Source organism: Phalacrocorax carbo, chromosome 7 (genome assembly GCF_963921805.1).
Source record: "Phalacrocorax carbo chromosome 7, bPhaCar2.1, whole genome shotgun sequence".
Taxonomy (NCBI): domain Eukaryota; kingdom Metazoa; phylum Chordata; class Aves; order Suliformes; family Phalacrocoracidae; genus Phalacrocorax; species Phalacrocorax carbo.
The window spans coordinates 28,317,335-28,334,159 of NC_087519.1; the positions used below are offsets into that span (position 1 = coordinate 28,317,335).

Sequence of the window (16,825 nt, forward strand, 5' to 3'; positions counted from 1 at the left end):
AATGAGATGTGTAACAAGGTAAAAAAACCACAACTAAAAGCAATGTTTTTCAGTAGTTATTAACCATACTTCAAAGATTATTTTTCTACTTCTCTCTCCAAAAAGAGATTTTATACTTCAGTAGAACACTTAAAGAAAAAAGAACTTTTTATTTAATTGCATATTTTAATGGTAAAAGCCATTCACCACCCATGTCTACACCCTGGCTAACTCACATCCAGAAGTGGAGGCTTTGTGCTACAGAGCCTCCATCTTCTGGACATGTCAGGATTATTTACATACTTCATGTATTCAATATAAGAAAAGATACTAAACACTTTTACAGCCACACTGCAGAATTAATGCCCTATAACATGCCACCCCACAGTATTTTCCAAGCAATATCCAAGGAGATTCCCCCCCAAAAGCGTTTTTTATTCTCTTTTGATAAAAAGATGTAGCAGAATCTCAAAGATTTATCAAAGACAGACATTTGTTATCCCCCCCAAAGCAAAACTCAAGGTTTTTGAGCAATTACATTAGTAGTTGTTTATAGCAAAAGCTTCAAATTAATACCTACAGTTGCTATGCCCAGACATCGCTAATACAGACACACCCTTAAGCAAGAGTAGCAGAATCGGAAAGATTCAAACTTTATCAAATCACAAAATTATGCTAAACAAGCCTTACAGACCCTGCTAGAAATTCAAACCATACTTAAGTTAACAATGCTTCCCATTATTGACTTACTGGTGAATCAAGGGTTTAAAAAAACAAAAACAACCATCAAACCAAACACCTCCTAAATTATGGAAACTGAAAGAAAACAGCACTTCTAAATTACTTTGATCAAGTGAAGTTCTGACTGTAGATTATTTATGTGGATAAAGACAGAATTCAAAAGTGTAGCTTCTCATTATCTGCTCCAATTAAGATTTAAAAGTCTAGTGTATATGTAAACTACTCTTTTGCCACAGTTCGGTGCAGAACATCAATGCATAATCCTTGTTTGCTATTGGTTAGGCTAGAAACTGTTTTATGAGGAACAAACTTAAAATAGGAAAAATAAACTGTGATAATTATTGTAATTTTAAGCTCTCAGTGTTTAAAAGTCTACATAAAACCACTCAAGCAGTTCTGAAAGTTTTGTCAGAAACATGCATATTCTAAAACATAGTCAACAGATTCTTCTATATAAACAAACTTTCAGTCCTAGAACACTTTCTAAATTGATGGCTGATGTATACACCACTCAGTCATACAAGTGAAAATGAATTAGAAATACACTTGCTTTTAACTGGAAGCACACAGCCAACTTTTCCAGGAATATAAGTTTTCTGGTCTCTCCTTGTGAATTACAAGCCATGCAAATGCCTGTATAGGATTATGAAGTTATATATGCACTGCTCAACAACCACATGTAAGCTTCTTTAGTAAACAGCTTTCACATTCACCATTTAGCACTGTTCAATAAAAGCATGTGTTCATCTTCTCTATCAATACATTATTCAGTAAAGGAAATTCAAGTTCATGTACATCGATCCCACTCAAAGCCTTTCAAAGAACAGGGGTTCAGTACAAGATTTTCCCCAATTACAGGAAGAGTCAAGCTCCCCATGGGAATGACAATTCAGTAGAAATGCATGCCACCAGAAAGCTTCAGTTTTGAAAACTAAGTTCTCCAAAGGTCTAAAACTCCTTGGCATTTCTTTCCTACTTCATATCACCTGCCTTAAGAATATCAGGAGGCTTTCCTGGCAAAAGCAGCACTTCAGTCACCAGTTCTAGGTCAGTGTTTTCATCTTACTGTACAGAAAGCTTGGCAGCTGTGGTTTATTAGTCAAGAGTCTACAAAATATATTATTAGAAATCAATAGCTTGTTTATTTATTAGGCTTAAGTTTGCTGAGGAGACCAAAATATTTGCATTTGCCAGGAGAAAAAGATTGCAAAACATGGTTTGATGACTGACTCAATTATGAATTTAACTCCAAACTGCCTAATTTAGGGAACAGCGCAAACATCACAGAATGAACATACTATATTAACACTTACTCAGTCTGCAGTCCTCCTACTTGCAAATTTGGGCAATCTACTTTTTCTTATGATATAAGATTTCACTAGTCTCTGCAAAGTAGTGTAATGGTTTGCTTACAAACATGCCCCAATAGTAAAGAAGGCATTTTCACAGTTAACTGGTGATTTTTACTGGTGGTGGGGGAGGGACGACAATGGTAGGAAGAGTCTAGAGGATGGCTGAGATCAAGCTCCATAATGACCCAAACACAACCTAAAACTGCTGACATGAAAAAAAGCAGCCCTGCCTTGACCCCTGTTGTGTGGTCATGTCCTACATTACCCCTCCTTTAAGCCAATGCAAACTTCTGGTGACCACACTGGCCATCCGCCTAAGGAACCACTGTGTGTTAAGACACCCTTTTTGCTAATTTTAGTCAAAATCCAGAGCAGCTTCTCAGCCAACTTAGTATGGAGTTCCAGGAATGCCTGTACTGACACAGGAAAAAAAAAAACAAACCACAAACTACCAGAAGCAGGGGAAGTTACCACTTTGGGCTGCAATGACAGTTTAGATGACTGCAAACATATATGGGACAGGAGAGCTGCAGGCTGTAGGTCACACACTTGCATCAGCTGGAGCTGTGGCACTACTTATTCAACCCAAAGTGCAGCTCCAGCCAGACTCAGATTTGTAGATGAATACTCATACACCCACACTAAAATACAAATCACTGTGTTGCCAAGTCTTCATAGTGAACACAACTACATCAAATCCATAAAATACTACAGACGCCTTGTTACCCAGCCTCTGGCCTCCCTTTAAAAAGACATTAACATATTCTTCTGTATCGTGTTTCTTTTGGATTTGGGAGAATTATTTAAAGGAACCCTTAAATGTTTAAACCCAAGAAACGTGGATTAATTCAAGTATATGTGTGCTCATCTTGAGGCGTATAACACACTAATATACAGAACTGATAAGTGTCAAAACATCTTTACTTTTAGTTGCAGAACTGCTTTTGGCCTATCCTGCCACAAACTCAGGGGTAACTCACTTTTGGACAAGGTTACAGGCGAGTGACATAGAACAATCTAAATTCCAAGCTTCGTGACCAATTGCCTTGAATTAAAACTTGGTACTAAATAGACATGATCTTAAATATTTAGGGATGTATTTTATAAAGAGCTGATCTGCCATATTAACTAAGAAGAGAGGACACTGCCTCTCAACACGTGGTTACAGTTACTCAGTGCACTATATGGCAATGCTATGGCAGAGACTGATAGTTCCCATCACCTCCTCCTTCCCTACCATCTCACTGGTTCCAGTACCAGCGTTTAAGGCCAAACCAGAAAACAGAGAGATTAAAACCAAAGCAACATCATACTTATGCTCACAGAAAGGGTCCCCCTGTACAGCTGCCCGCACCATTGTATGAACTTGGGTACCAAGAGAAGACAGGCAGCAGAATATTATGATTTTAAAAGAACTAAAAAATCCAGGTTACATCAAATTTACTACTCTACTCATAACATTTTCAAAGCTTCCAAAGTTAACAGAACTTATTTTTTTGAACCAGCACATTTCATTACAGTGAAGATGATTAAATAACAGCAATGAGCTCATGACAAGTATGTTGTTCTTCATATAAAAATTAACTCACTAATTAAAAGTAAACAGAAAGTGAGAAGCATTCAGATTTAACAGCAGTGTAAGGGAAAAAATCCTATTGAAATGTACTCCTAACTCCTTTTTTGATAGGAAAAAAATGTACCAGAGTTACTTGTTGCAGTATATAAGTACCCAGAGAGGAAAGGGAGTTTTCATTTGTGTCTGAAGAATGTGAAAAATTGCTTATACTTTTTGTATTCTATATGGGTAAGAACACCTCCATGTAATTGTTTGAAACAACGATTGTGTACAACAAAAAAGTTTTATCAAGGTTAGGCAACAGTAAAGTTTAATACTGTAGAGCAAGTCTTTTTCCCACAAGTGAGAGAAATTGTGATTAAAGCAGTGGCTCGTGAAACTGCTTAGAAGAGAACCCCCAATTTCTGATAAGATTTAACTGCAACTTACTCAGTACAATTTATTATTATTACACTTGATACATTTTTCAATCCTTAAAGTATATTTAGATGGATTTTCAGCATTAAAGATTATCCCATATTATGGAAGTTGGCACTTACTCTTCCTGTTCAACAAGGTCTGGGTTTTTTTTTTTTCCTCTTAAGTGAAAACCAGCTACATAGCTTCCTAGATAAACTATGATCTGTTTATCATGGCCATTCTTACTACACAGAATCATACTTCTATTTTATAGTTTGGTGGAGAGGTAAAACAGGAACAATACCAGTTAACAGTTTCAAAGCATAAAATAATTTGGTCTCTAGTACCCCTTCACATTCAGAAAATGCCTTACAAGTCATAACTGTGATCACTCCAAGCAAATAAGAAGGAACTGTACTAAAAAAGTATAATGGCTCAAGCGAAAGTATCAAGTCAGTAGTAGATTTAAGCTTGTATGTTCTGACTTGTGCTTAAGCTATTAAGAAGTATGACAGTTTTAATATTTTTTCCTAGGTTAGTTTTGTGTTTGTGGTTTTTTTTTCCCCCCTTCTTTAAATCAAGTTCCCTTTAGACAAGGGAAAAAAGCTTGAAATGAAACCTTTTAAAATAAGCAAACAACAGAGGGTTGGAATACTTAGCCACTTTTCTAATTACAACCTCCACAAAAATGCAGGCTTCTAGTATGCTATAGCACTGTCTTTACACTAAACATGTTATCAAAAGTAATACTGCACAACAGAAGAGAAACTAGCTTACTTTCCTGGTAAACATATACCTCATATCACATTTCATGTTTCACAACAGAATGATCGGTACACCCAGTCTGAATGTGGGGAGCAGGTTGAACCAGAAATTACATTCTATTAAATGCTGACTAGTTCTTTTTAAATACTAGTGAGCAAGAATGGATTGCTTGTAAGTTTAGCACCATTTTAAAAATGTGGTATCATGGATGCTCTAAGTTGAAGTGAAATGAATAAAAACAAAATACAAACAAAGAAACTCTAGCTATCAAAAAGCCTACTTCTCTCCTCTTACTTTCAGAGATTCTCAATGTAAGAGAACTCAAGTTATTTTAGTGTTTTAATCTTTTGAAAGATCTTTACCATACCTGTCCCACCATTAAGCTCTCAATGTTCAGTTTAACTGAGGTTTACTTATAAATGACATTTCTTCATTAATTTTACCAATCCTGCATATCTGTATTTTTACTTTGTATAAAACTTTCTATAACAAAATTATACAGTATCAGGAATTCAAATACGGCAAGTAAAGGACAAACCTTGTAGAATTCACAAACATACTACAGATGAAGATTTCAGCTTTTTTTACCACTTTCCTGCACAAAGATATGTAGTTTTCTAAATTATAAGCTAGAATAACATCTGGGCAAGGCTAAAATTATTTTCACTTCCAGAATTAGTGAACCAACTATAGAAATTCTCTAGACACAAACCCTGTGGCTAACAGATCCAAACCTGAAATATTTTGCATGAAATCATCTCAGTAAAAAGTCAAACTGTATTCCTTCCATATTCCTATTCAACTGAAAGCCTTCTCCACGACATTTTTTTTTTTCAGGTGAGCCAGAAGACTAAGATATCTGCTACAGATGGGAACAAAAGAGAAGCTTTCCCATCTCTTCCTCATATCAAGGCCTCTCTTTGCTGCAGCAAAAAAAGGGTCTTCTAGGTCCTCTACATTATTATTTCCTGTGCTAACTTCTGCTGAAACAGGGATACAAAACTGATGAGAAAATCTCAATTGCAACGGTCCAAAAAGTCTTAGTGTTTACTGGTGCAGGGATTCAATGGAGGAACAAAACTTCAGTTAACAGGGAAAGACTTTAACTGTTTATAGTGACTTACATTTAGGTTAAAAGGTTTTAGCAGCTCTAGGAGGAGAGTATTAAATGTGAACTACTTACTAGCACCTAACATTCTCTGCAGCTCAGAGATCTGGTTTTTTCCCCTATCTTTCAATATCTATTTCTCAACATTGATGGTCTTAATATAATCCTGTATTTCCTTCCACTTATGAAACTGTCAAATGCAGGAAGATTGTGTAAAACTTACCTTCTAAACTGTAGAGCAGTTGTGCAGAGAACTTCCAAAATCCTAATAGCAAAGCAATTAAAGACATGCAAGATATTTCTTATCATGCTGAGTGTTTAAATGAAAAGTAGTTTTCAGATTTTCCCATTAGAAATACTACAGCACAACTGAACAAGATATTAAGAACCAGGTTTTAAAATATGCTTTATGATTATATATTCTTATATTAAAGATGATGGCAGAATATTGCAGCAAACTGTTGAGAAGTAAAAGTCAATTTAGCTGATAAAGAATTCAGGAAGTGGGAAACCCAAAGTATTTTGACACAATATTGATTGCATACTGTAAACGCTCTGACAAATACACACGCTGCACTGCCTTTCTTAAAGGAAGGACAGAATAGTTTGAGGTAGGAAAAGCATAAAACAACAAACATCTGTTGCAAGGAGAAGGATGAGGGACTAGTGTCTACACAGGAAAACAGATTCCCAAATACTACTCACAAATTACTATTAAGGATATGATGAGGTACAAAACCAGTAGAGTACAGAACTACTTACCTATGAAAACTTTTGTAAGACAAACAGATGTGCTCAAATGAGTACCAGTATTTCAAAATACTGTATTTGAAACCGCACAGCTAGCTACTCATAACAAAGAGGCTAACAGTCAGCAGGAGACAAATAACATCCATCTTCAAGAAGTTTCAAGAAGTTTAATGAGTCCAACAGAAAAACGCTGAAGCATTTTTTCGAACTTAACAGGTCACCTAGGTTTGCTACCCATGTCATAATCATGGACTGGTGAGTCTCAAACAGTGGAATGTGCCACCATATTGTAATTAAATCCACCCACCCTCTCAAAATAAGCAAGTGCCTGCTACGCTTGGCTGTATCTACCCGTAATGGCCAGAGCTTCCTAAGCCGTATCTTCAAGCAGTCACAACCCGATCGTCGCTCAAATCTCAGGCAGAGAGAAGAAGAATATGGTAAAAAAAAAAAAGAAAAGTAGAAGAGGGCAGGATTGAGAGCCTCGGGCGAAGCCACCAGCAGACACACCAGACGCAGGAGGCAGGAAAGGGTACCACTTGCCTGCTCCCATCCCTAATCTTCGCCACCGCCTCAGCCCTCCAGCACACCCCACCCCGCCCCGGGGGCCCGGCGCCGTAGAGCCGGGCCCTGCGCTCAGCTCATCCGGCGGACAAGGCCCGGGCCCCACGCTCCCGAGAGCGCTGCAGCCCGGGCAGCCCCACAGCCCCTCACCGTCGCACCCACCCCCTGCCGTCAGCGGCGCGCCGCCGCGCCAGGACTCGGCCTCTCCGCGGCCCCGGCCCCACCGCTTCTGGGTCGCGGCCTAAAAATGGCGGAGGCAGCCGCACTTCCCAGGCTGCTCACCCCCGCACCCGCCCCGCCAGCGGCCCGGCACCGACCCACACTCACCGTCCAGCCGGTCCCTCGTACACCGACCCCGCGCCCCGCCGCCTCGCCACTCGCCTCCTCCCTCCGGCCCCGGAAGCCGCCGCCGCCGCCTCACGAGCCCCCACCGCGGCCAGCCGCCATCTTCCTTCCCCCACCAGCGACCGGGCGGCGCACGCGCCCTGCGTCAGCACGCTCGGGCGGCGTGAGAAGCGGTGCCAGCTCCCGTGGGGGCACGGCGAATGGAAGGGGGCGCTCAGTGCGCAGGCGCCCAGGGCGAGGCTCCCGCAGCTTCCGCGAGCCTGCCGCCGGAAGCCCCGATTTCCCCCGCCCCTTCTCTCAGCAGGCGGAGGCGCGAAAAGGCGGGCGCATGCGCACTGTTAGGTGGCGGGGCGGCGCTGAGAAACGGGGCCGCCGTCCGCTGAGGTGTCGGCGGAGGAGGGTAGCCTTCGCGGTCTATTCGGTAAAGGATGACCAAAATTCAATCCCCGACGCCCGTCGGGGCTGTGGTTTGATAACGCTATGGGGAACATGGCCTCCGCCGCCGTGTCTGCTGGCTCCAGCCTCTCCAAAACGGGTTGTACCAGCAGCTGGACAAAACGTTGTTTCCAAACTGCATTGCCTTCCAGGTCTCAGATAGCTCTCTTTTTGCACTGCTTCGGGGTAATACTCTGCATGTTCACCAGTCAGGCACTACGCACAATGTCCGTGGACATCTCCCCTTCCCTGTCCTGATGACCAGGTTTCAAAGCTCAACAATCAAGAACATGTAATCTCAATGCTCATAATTATCTGTCTGTGGAGAATGGTGCAAATCTCCTGAGTTCACTTTCAGATCACCGAGTTTGTTACACTCCTCCTCGGGAGCCTTACGTTAGCTTACAAAGGAATGAACAAGTAGTAACGCCTACCGATTATAATTATTACGTCCTTTTACCCAGAAGTGGAGGTGAAAAGGTCTAGAGTGTTGGGTTTTTTTAATGAGCTCTCATTAAGATATGACAGCCTGTGTATTCAAAAGACAAAAATGTCTTAAAGCTGCCTGAAGATTTTCCATGGCAAACTGAGTCACAGCAGGAGCAGCTACTGGGAAGCTTATCCTGTATCAAAAGGGGCCACTGAGCTTTATAAAATGATTCATCATGACACCTTGCTTTTATCTTTATTCTTTCGTTATTATTACTCTGATCCAATTAAAGTTACTGTAGTTCATGAGAAAAGCATGTCTGGTTTATTGGCTTGCAGGAGATGTGATGCCACTGAAACACAGGAATAAATGCTATTTGCAGTGAGGCAGGGTGCCTCAGTTGAGGTTGCCCAACCAGTTGTCATGAAACAGCTTAGCCTTCTAGCATGGCAACAACATTAAATTTCCAGTAAGAGATGAAATAATATCATATTCCTCTCCCTTTTGCAACAGTGAAACTCTGTTGCTTATCATCACAAACAGTGCCTTAACACACCTGTCTTCCTCTTTGTCCCAGCTGTTCTTTCCTGCAAAATTTTCCTTCTTCCAGGTGTGGTGGTGAAATTATTAATAGTTAAGATTCAAGAGGGCTGGCTAAGAAGTCTATCCTAACTAAAAGAACATTCCTTTCAACTAAAAGCTAACAGTCTGTGATTGTTGCCAACTCCCCCCTTCAGAGCTAAGATAACACTGGTCGTGCCGCTCCCACAGGCTTACCAAGAACCATGTTGGTGTCACATTATTTACTGTTTGATTCCTTCTTAGGATGGTGGCAGTTAACAAGCTACTTAAGGAGTCCATCCCTCCCAGGATGGACACAGGGATTTGTTAACATCGGAATGACTAGTTTTCCTCACCTTTTTCGTTTCTGAAACAGTATATAGGTTGGGTCTCTGCAAGCACTTGGCAAAGAACAGGGGAGCAGAGAGAGAGATGCTGCCCAAATGTTCTCTCACTGTGATCGTAGTTAATAAATCTTCTGTATGAACTGTCCTAAATAGTATTTGCATTATTACACACTTGGAGTCCCCAATCTCCAACACAGGTTAATAATCACAGGATCTGTTTATCAGAAAGGTCCTCATTAAAATTATAATATGCACCTAATGTTTATAAAACACACAGCCTTAATTAGAAATATATTTTAATTGACACTAAACAATAATAGAAAATTATTGAAGCTGTAAAAATCCACTGTCCTGATCATACAGTAAAAAAAACAAAAACAAACACAAGCCCCCCAAAAAAAACACCACAGAAATTGATGCTGCCCGTCACTAAACCTTCCAAGAGTCAAGAACAAGTTTCTCCACCCCTTTTAGAAGTTCACAAAAAAGAAAGAATTCACACCTATATTTCTGCTAAAAACCAGAAATATGTTGAAAATTCCCAAATCAGGGAGAGGGATTTGGAAGAAACAAATACTTGAGCCACTGGGAAAGGCTTTTCAGGTCCTTTGGCTCTCACAATACAGGCATCCTTACCAACATACACGTGGAACAAACCAAAAGGACTACACTGATCTCCAGTCTGAATGCAGCCGTGGGTGACACAGCACCAGAGTACCCTGTATCCACAACTCCCCTTACTCAGCCAGGAGCTGGATGGTCCAGAGAGCTGAGAAACAGTCCAAGTTCCCAGGTTTTTCTGTTCAGATAAAGGGCTTGAGGGTTAACCTTAATACTGGAAGCTGCGTTTAGTCTGAATGTCATCAAGAATCTGCTGTAATTCCTCATCTTCAAATCGGCCCTCCAGGCTGCAAGGTAAGAACAATAAGGGTACGTTAAAGGTTTTAGAAACAATCTCACCCCTGGATTCATTTCAGCCAGCCATAATTCTCTCCCGTCAGTCTCAACACCATCGTTACCCACCTGTATGGTACCACCAGGAACCGCCTAGAACATACTGTACAAATACCACTCTAATCCCCTTGCAGTGCCTCCTCTTTAAATGACAAAACCCCACCCTTCCCAGAACTTTCTGTTGAATAATTTCAAAACATTTTATCAAAAAGGCAAGGCAGGTGCAGGTTTAAACAGCCCTCTAAATAAAGTCCATATAGCCTCATGCTCATAAACCAGTCTAGTCCTGCTATGAAATCTTAGCATACAAGGAAGAAAATGTACTTCAGATATGTGTTTTGTTCCCTCCTCTATCTCAGGCCATAAGGTAACAAATCAAGATATGAAGAAGTAACTGCTCCCCTGTACATTACCCACAAAACAGTTCATAGGAGCAACGTCATTTGCTCCAAGAGAAAAAAAACCAAAACGTAACCAAACACAGCTAAGTGCGCTAAGAACCCCAATTTACGCTGCTTACACTTAATTCAGTAAATGTCAAAAGTGTCATTAAGGGCACATACAAAGATTGCTTCACTGTCAGATCAATGGATAGGTGAAGAGAGACAAAGACCAAAAAGTTTTTCCATCAACAGAGATGGATTGGAGAGAGGGCATCTGCCCATAGCTGGCTTTAGATCACAGGAAAGTATAAAGCAGTCCTTTTACAATATATAAATGCTCACCTAGGAATCAAAGCTTTCGCCTCCTCAGCTGTCTCAGGACACAAGTTAGCCAAACACGCCAGTTCAAATTTATGGAGTTTTTTCTGGAGCAGCAAACTGTAAGGAGAGACCATAATTTGGTGACATAACAAGTAAGCTAGAAATATAGAAGAGCATAAACCAAACCAGATATCTTTTTTAGCTCTCTGCTTTTAGCACTGAAGTCAATGTTTTTTCAGGAGGAAAGATTCATTATGTAACTGCATAGAGGAAAAAAGTCACATCTGTTAACTCCGAATTACTCTACAAAGTCTAGAAAATCCTCCCATTTACTGCAATCAGCTGTCATTTAAATACTGAAAACAAAGCAGTTCAGAAGGTTTGATCTAGACAAAATACAACCCTCCATGAAGAAATATGGTCAAATTCCTTGCCTCTCAAGCAAGACAAGATTCAGAAATATCGTACAACTCAGGAAACACCACTAAACTATATTTTCATAAAGCAACATCAATATTACACACCAAATTCTCCAGCATAGTCTTATACCCTAACTTTTCCACTCACCTACGGACACTAGCAATGGTTTCACGGTTTTTGAAGCGGCTGAAGCGCGCTGTGTAGTTCAAGGTTTTCATGAAGACTTCTGACAGCTCCTGCTCATCTTCTGCACTCTCATTCTGCTGCTTACGATGCTCAAGAAGCATATGTACTTCTGAATTTAGAAGAGTTTCTGCAGTTTCAAATTCTACATTTGAACAAGCGAACATCAGCATAAAAAAGGTAAAGCATGGATGAAAAAAAGTCTACTTACAGAAGTTTTCTATGTAAATTTAGCTTTGGCCAATAAGGAAATAACTTCTTTCACTATAACTCTGCAAGCCCTTTTATCGGTGACTGGGCAGCATTTTGTACTGAAAATGCTGATAAAAACTACACCATTTTGAGTGACAATCCACGTGTTTGTCTTTTTGACCACACATGTAACATCTGCAGCCCTAACCTTCTGATTTGACACATTTTTGCCATGTTTTCTTCACCCATTAAACAATATATGACATGTTTTAGAAAAAAAATATTTAGAACTGTAATATTTAAAAAATTCAGGAGTGACTTCTGCAGTCTTTGGAAGTCTCTGAGGAATTCTGAAAGTAAATGTGGATGCTGCTGAATATTTTTTAAAAGGCGTCTTTTAATGAAAGGTTAATTAACCCGCTTCACTTTATTATTATCAGAAAAAAAGTTTTAACCAATCTTAACAGATTTTCTCCCCCTCGTTAGTCAACTTTCCTTGGTTTTGCTCATCATCCTCATAATCATCATGGTATTTATTCCAATAACAAGAAGGTCTTTCAACATCAGCAATGCAAGCTGTTCAAGGCAGCAGGATCAGAGATAGCATCCCGGGAAACCCTTCAGCACCATAAGAGCAGCCACCTACAGGGCAGTGCTAGAAAGGGACTGCCAACCTTTACTTTGCCTGGAGCAGTAAAGTAACTTGGGCTAACCATGGGTAGGCTATAGATTTTAGTATAAAAATAGCCCAAAACCTGTTGTTCAGGTCTATGCTTTTTGTTCAAAATGCAGCAGGATCCCCCCTCCCCCGTCCCCCTTCCAGGGCAGCTCTGAGGAATTAATACAGCCCTGAACCTTATACTAAATAGTTTTCTGGAAAAAAAAAAATGCACAGACCGATAGTGTCCCTAGTTACAACTCAGGTTCTGGACAGCTGGTTTCCAAAAATGCTGCGCTATCCCACTGTCAAGAAACATTGATTAAAAAGTAATGGTTTCATCAAAAATCAAGAATCTTGCTATAACCTCATACGAAGAATTTTTTATTCCTGTACAGACACGTAGTGCGCCACGTAAGAACAGCCATATTTTAGCAATCATGGGTTTCTTCATTAGATACGTGATTTATTACCCCTGACTTTTAAGACCTGGGGTCTGTGGCTGGCGTTATCTGTGCCTGGCGGGGCGGTGCTGCGGCCGGGCAGCGCTCCGCTCCGAGGAGCCGCTCGGCGACGCGGGGAAGGGAGAGCTCCTTCCCTGAGAGACGCCGCGGGCTCCGCGCCATACCCGGTGGCCGCCGCCAGCCACCAGCCGCCAAGCACCGCCTGGACCGGAACGGCGCCCACGTTCCCCCTCGGAGCGCACCTTTGGGGAAGACGAGCTGCGAAGCGTCCTCCTCCACGTCGGCCGCCCGCGGGTCGCTGCCGCCCGCCGCCATCGCCTCAGCAGGCACCGGAAGCCCCGCCGCCCGGAAGCGGGAGCCGCCGCCGCGGAGCCGCTCGGCACTGAGGGAAGATGGGTCGGGGGTGGCTGGGAGCGGGAGGAGCGGTGTGTGAGCCGTGCCGGGAGGGCGCGGACGGGGGGGCTGTACCCGGCTGGTGTTGCAGGGGGTGTAAAAAAGCGCGGTTACCCCTGTGGGGCACCGAGAGGGAGCGGCGGGAACAGGGCCCCTCAGCACCCACACGCAACAGAGAGCCCTCACGGGTGTGTTTAAGCTCGCTTAGAAACAAGGTTCGACCGACCGAAAGCAGCGGGGTGCTGGAGCTTTATTTCTGTGAAGACAGGCCAAATGACTGTGACAGACCAAGACGTCGTGGGCCCCAACTCTTAAAACGCATAAGCCACTGCCCGAGAGAGCAGGCTGTGGAGGGAATGCTGAGGGAAACCATGTCCACCTTTTACGTGAGCAAACCCAGAGGAAGGCTCCTTTAGGTCAATCATTTGGGAAATAACTAGAGCTCAAAACTGTGCAGGTTCCCCTCATCAGCTCTGCACAGCAGCAGGCATTTTCCCAGAAGCACCTGGGGGCCACTGAGGCAGCAGATGCATCTTCACCTATCTGGCTTCATTCACACCAGAAGTGGATCAGGGGGCTACGGCCTGCTCCATTCTGCTACCAGGACATCCTCCAACTAGATAGCAAACCTTGACCTTAGGAACACTAACCGTCTGTGGCAGAATTTCTACCTAGCTCACTGTGATTAGTATACTTCAGTCTTTGAGGAAGGAGTATTGATACCATTAATAACACACTTTGAAAGGGACGTTCAGCCTAGCCAGAAGTAACCTACAGACCCCTAAAAGTCATAGGTAGACTGAAAATTATTATAGTTCTCCCAACACTATGTCATGGGAACACTGCCGGCAAAATAACTTATGGAGTAGTATTTTCCCTGGAGAGCACACATAAATGCCTAACCAGCCTAAGATTCTTAAAGTAATCATCTTATCAGACCTTACTATGTCATGCTGTGCCTTTAAAGAAAGACAAAAATAGACTGTTGGAGGATTTCTGATTAAACGAGTCCTGTTCTCATGAACTTGCATCTAGGTGAATTGTTTCCTGCATGCTGGGAAAAGGAACGAATTAAGAATGAACTATAACATTGTGAAGAGGTCAAATCATAGATCTTTAATATTTGTTATCTGGATAAACGAGCATGGCAGGGAAACTGAAAACTAATTTGTTAAGTGGTACAAGCAGAAAGACGTTCAGGAAGATGGAATGAAAATGTGTCAGGGAACATCTGGCAAATTAAACAATTTCAATTAGGTTTACAAGAAAATGAGTATTCCTGCCATATTGATGAGAGTAGCATTTAAAATCACTTGGAATCCTGATGGCTTTTCAAATAACCCATCTACTCAGAACATAATGATTCTCAGAGCAGTAGGTAGCTTGCAGAGGTTTACATTATTAATTTTGCTTTTGTTTTTCCCCCCAAGGATCTGTTCTACTTAAGTATACAAAAATTAAAACAATTAAGAGAAAGCCAGACACTTGCAAGAGTTTCTAGGTACAGCTAAAGAGGCTATCATGAAAGATAAAGGTTCATTATCACTTATGTGTTTGGTTAAAGTCTCAAGAGTCAAATAAGACACAAATAAGATAACTTCTGAATGGAGCCTGCATCCCTGCCCCCACCCCCCCCGCTTTTTTTAAAGAATTTTAAAAATGCTTTTCTAACACCACAGTAAATATTGTTCAGTTACTGCAGCAAACCAAACATAACACAATACCTGGCTTTTCCTTTGCTATTTTTAAAATGCACTAGCTTCTTCCTCACTAGTAATGACTGTTTCAGCATTTATCAATTTGATTGGGAAATGTGCATAAAAGATGATGATGAGATAGATTAAAATGAAGTGAATGACTATAGGAAGTTTCAGGCATATTTACTGGTCATATTCTAAAATAAACTAATTATAAAAAAAAAAAAGAAAGCCAAATCTAATTTGTTGTGAACAGAGCCTCTAGTATTCCATATTCCAGGACAAAAAGTGTTGACCTTTGCTGGAGACATGATACCAGGTAGTGGATTGCTAGACATCCCTACTATGGAAATTTCTACATTGCCTTAATTTAAAAACAGACCCAACAGACCTATAACAACTAAGTGCACCAACACAGATGTTAAAAAAACTTAGCTAAATACCTCTGTGTAATAAAATGTAGGAAGAACAAATAACAAGGATGTTCTGTTATTAGTATAACCATATTTTGTAATATGTTTTCCTTCTAATTCGCCAGCAGAAGAAATGTTATCTTTCTAGGAGTTTTTAAGCTTCCTAGCAGTAATTATGTATTTTGTGTGGAGTGTCAAACCCCCCAATTTAAAAAAAAACAAACAGCCAAGTTTTTGGTAGATTAGAAGTGATAAGATTAGGATATTGAAACCTTAATCTCTTTTCGTTAACATCAATATTTCTAGCATGTTACAGGAATAGGTCAAAATCCTCGTGGATAGAACATCACCCAGTCAGACTAGCACGTGCCATAAGAGCCACTATTGTACAAGACACACATGATTTTTGATCTGTGTTCTTAAACAGATAACTCTCCATGTTTATGTTTTCATACCATTTTACCTTTGTTTATTTTTACTCCATTTAAAATTATATATCCAAAACTATAATGAACATGTGTAAGCAATATAAAGTTATAGCAATGCCCAGTAATTAAGCAATAATAAGACCCTGAGTGCAAAACTGGCTCTTGCATGATCTGTTAAGTACATACATAATGACAGCTAAACATACTCTCAACTGGTTGCATAATACATAATTTAGGTCAGAATTCATCTGATTATAAGATTAGTCTAGCTGACTATAAAAAAGGGCAAAAATTATGGTTCAATAATCTGGCTATTGGTCAATTTGTAGAGTTACAGACTTGTTTTAAGGAATATGGCAACAATAGTCCTCTGGGCTTTGTGTGTTTTGTGAGTGATCATCAACCATAATCACAGACCATCTTTTCCCACATTGTAACAAAAACCATTTAGGAACTTTTCTGTCCTAGTGCTCCATGTACTACAATACAGTTTGAGAGCAATCCTTGTAATACATAGGTCAGTATAAATATTAATTCATTGAGACGCATGGGAAGGTGTTCTGGTTTTAATTTTTATCCTCAAGAAGTGGCATTTCTTGATGACGTTTAGGTAGCTTATAATATGCATTTTGTCCAAAAAATAAAATTATTTTTAAAAATTGTGTTTGGAATAAAAATGCTCAAGTATTCTTAATTTGAACTATCTTCTAGAGACGTCTCCTAACCTTTGTAATTTCTTTGTGGAAGGAAGTGAGTGCTAAATGACTAATTTCATTTCTTATCTCAAACAGAAGTAAAAACAGAAGAAAGTGTTTTCTGGAGAATTATCCTGGTTTATATTTAGTCTGGATTGAACTATTTCAGTGTGCAGTCATATGTACACCCTTCTACCTGGCCTCATCATCATTGTGAGCTGCTGTGTGTTACTGCAGTTACAGAAAGTAACATGCATGAAAGAACCTCTGAT

The 16,825-nt window shown here is 40.7% G+C and overlaps 2 protein-coding genes across 9 annotated transcripts in view; both read right to left on the minus strand.

Moving 5' to 3' along the window:
• Positions 1-7,774, minus strand: part of WDR33 (WD repeat domain 33) — a 72,025-nt gene extending 64,251 nt beyond the window's left edge. For 3 of the 8 annotated variants that reach the window (XM_064457250.1, XM_064457248.1, XM_064457247.1), the window contains exon 1: positions 7,562-7,770. The gene's annotated coding sequence lies outside the window, so the exon portion shown is untranslated. Of the gene's footprint in view, positions 1-7,561 lie in introns of all 8 variants that reach the window. The other 5 variants (XM_064457245.1, XM_064457244.1, XM_064457243.1 and 2 more) reach the window with 4 other exon arrangements.
• A 1,857-nt stretch (positions 7,775-9,631) lies between these two features.
• POLR2D (RNA polymerase II subunit D) lies at positions 9,632-13,309 on the minus strand. The gene is made up of 4 exons (XM_064457258.1): positions 13,170-13,309; positions 11,578-11,758; positions 11,032-11,127; positions 9,632-10,260 (listed from the first exon to the last, which is right to left on the minus strand). The coding sequence occupies exons 1-4, from the start codon at positions 13,240-13,242 to the stop codon at positions 10,182-10,184; spliced, it is 429 nt and encodes a 142-aa protein (XP_064313328.1). The 5' UTR covers positions 13,243-13,309; the 3' UTR covers positions 9,632-10,181.
• Positions 13,310-16,825: the final 3,516 nt, after the last annotated feature.

Coding starts and splice junctions, on each gene's coding strand:
- POLR2D (XM_064457258.1), bottom strand. CDS start 13,242: ATGGCGGCGGGCGGCAGCGACCCGCGGGCGGCCGACGTGGAGGAGGAC. Junction 11,759..13,169: donor GCAGCTCGTCTTCCCCAAAG/GTGCGCTCCGAG, acceptor GTTCAAATGTAG/AATTTGAAACTGCAGAAACT. Junction 11,128..11,577: donor ACCATTGCTAGTGTCCGTAG/GTGAGTGGAAAA, acceptor CTCTCCTTACAG/TTTGCTGCTCCAGAAAAAAC.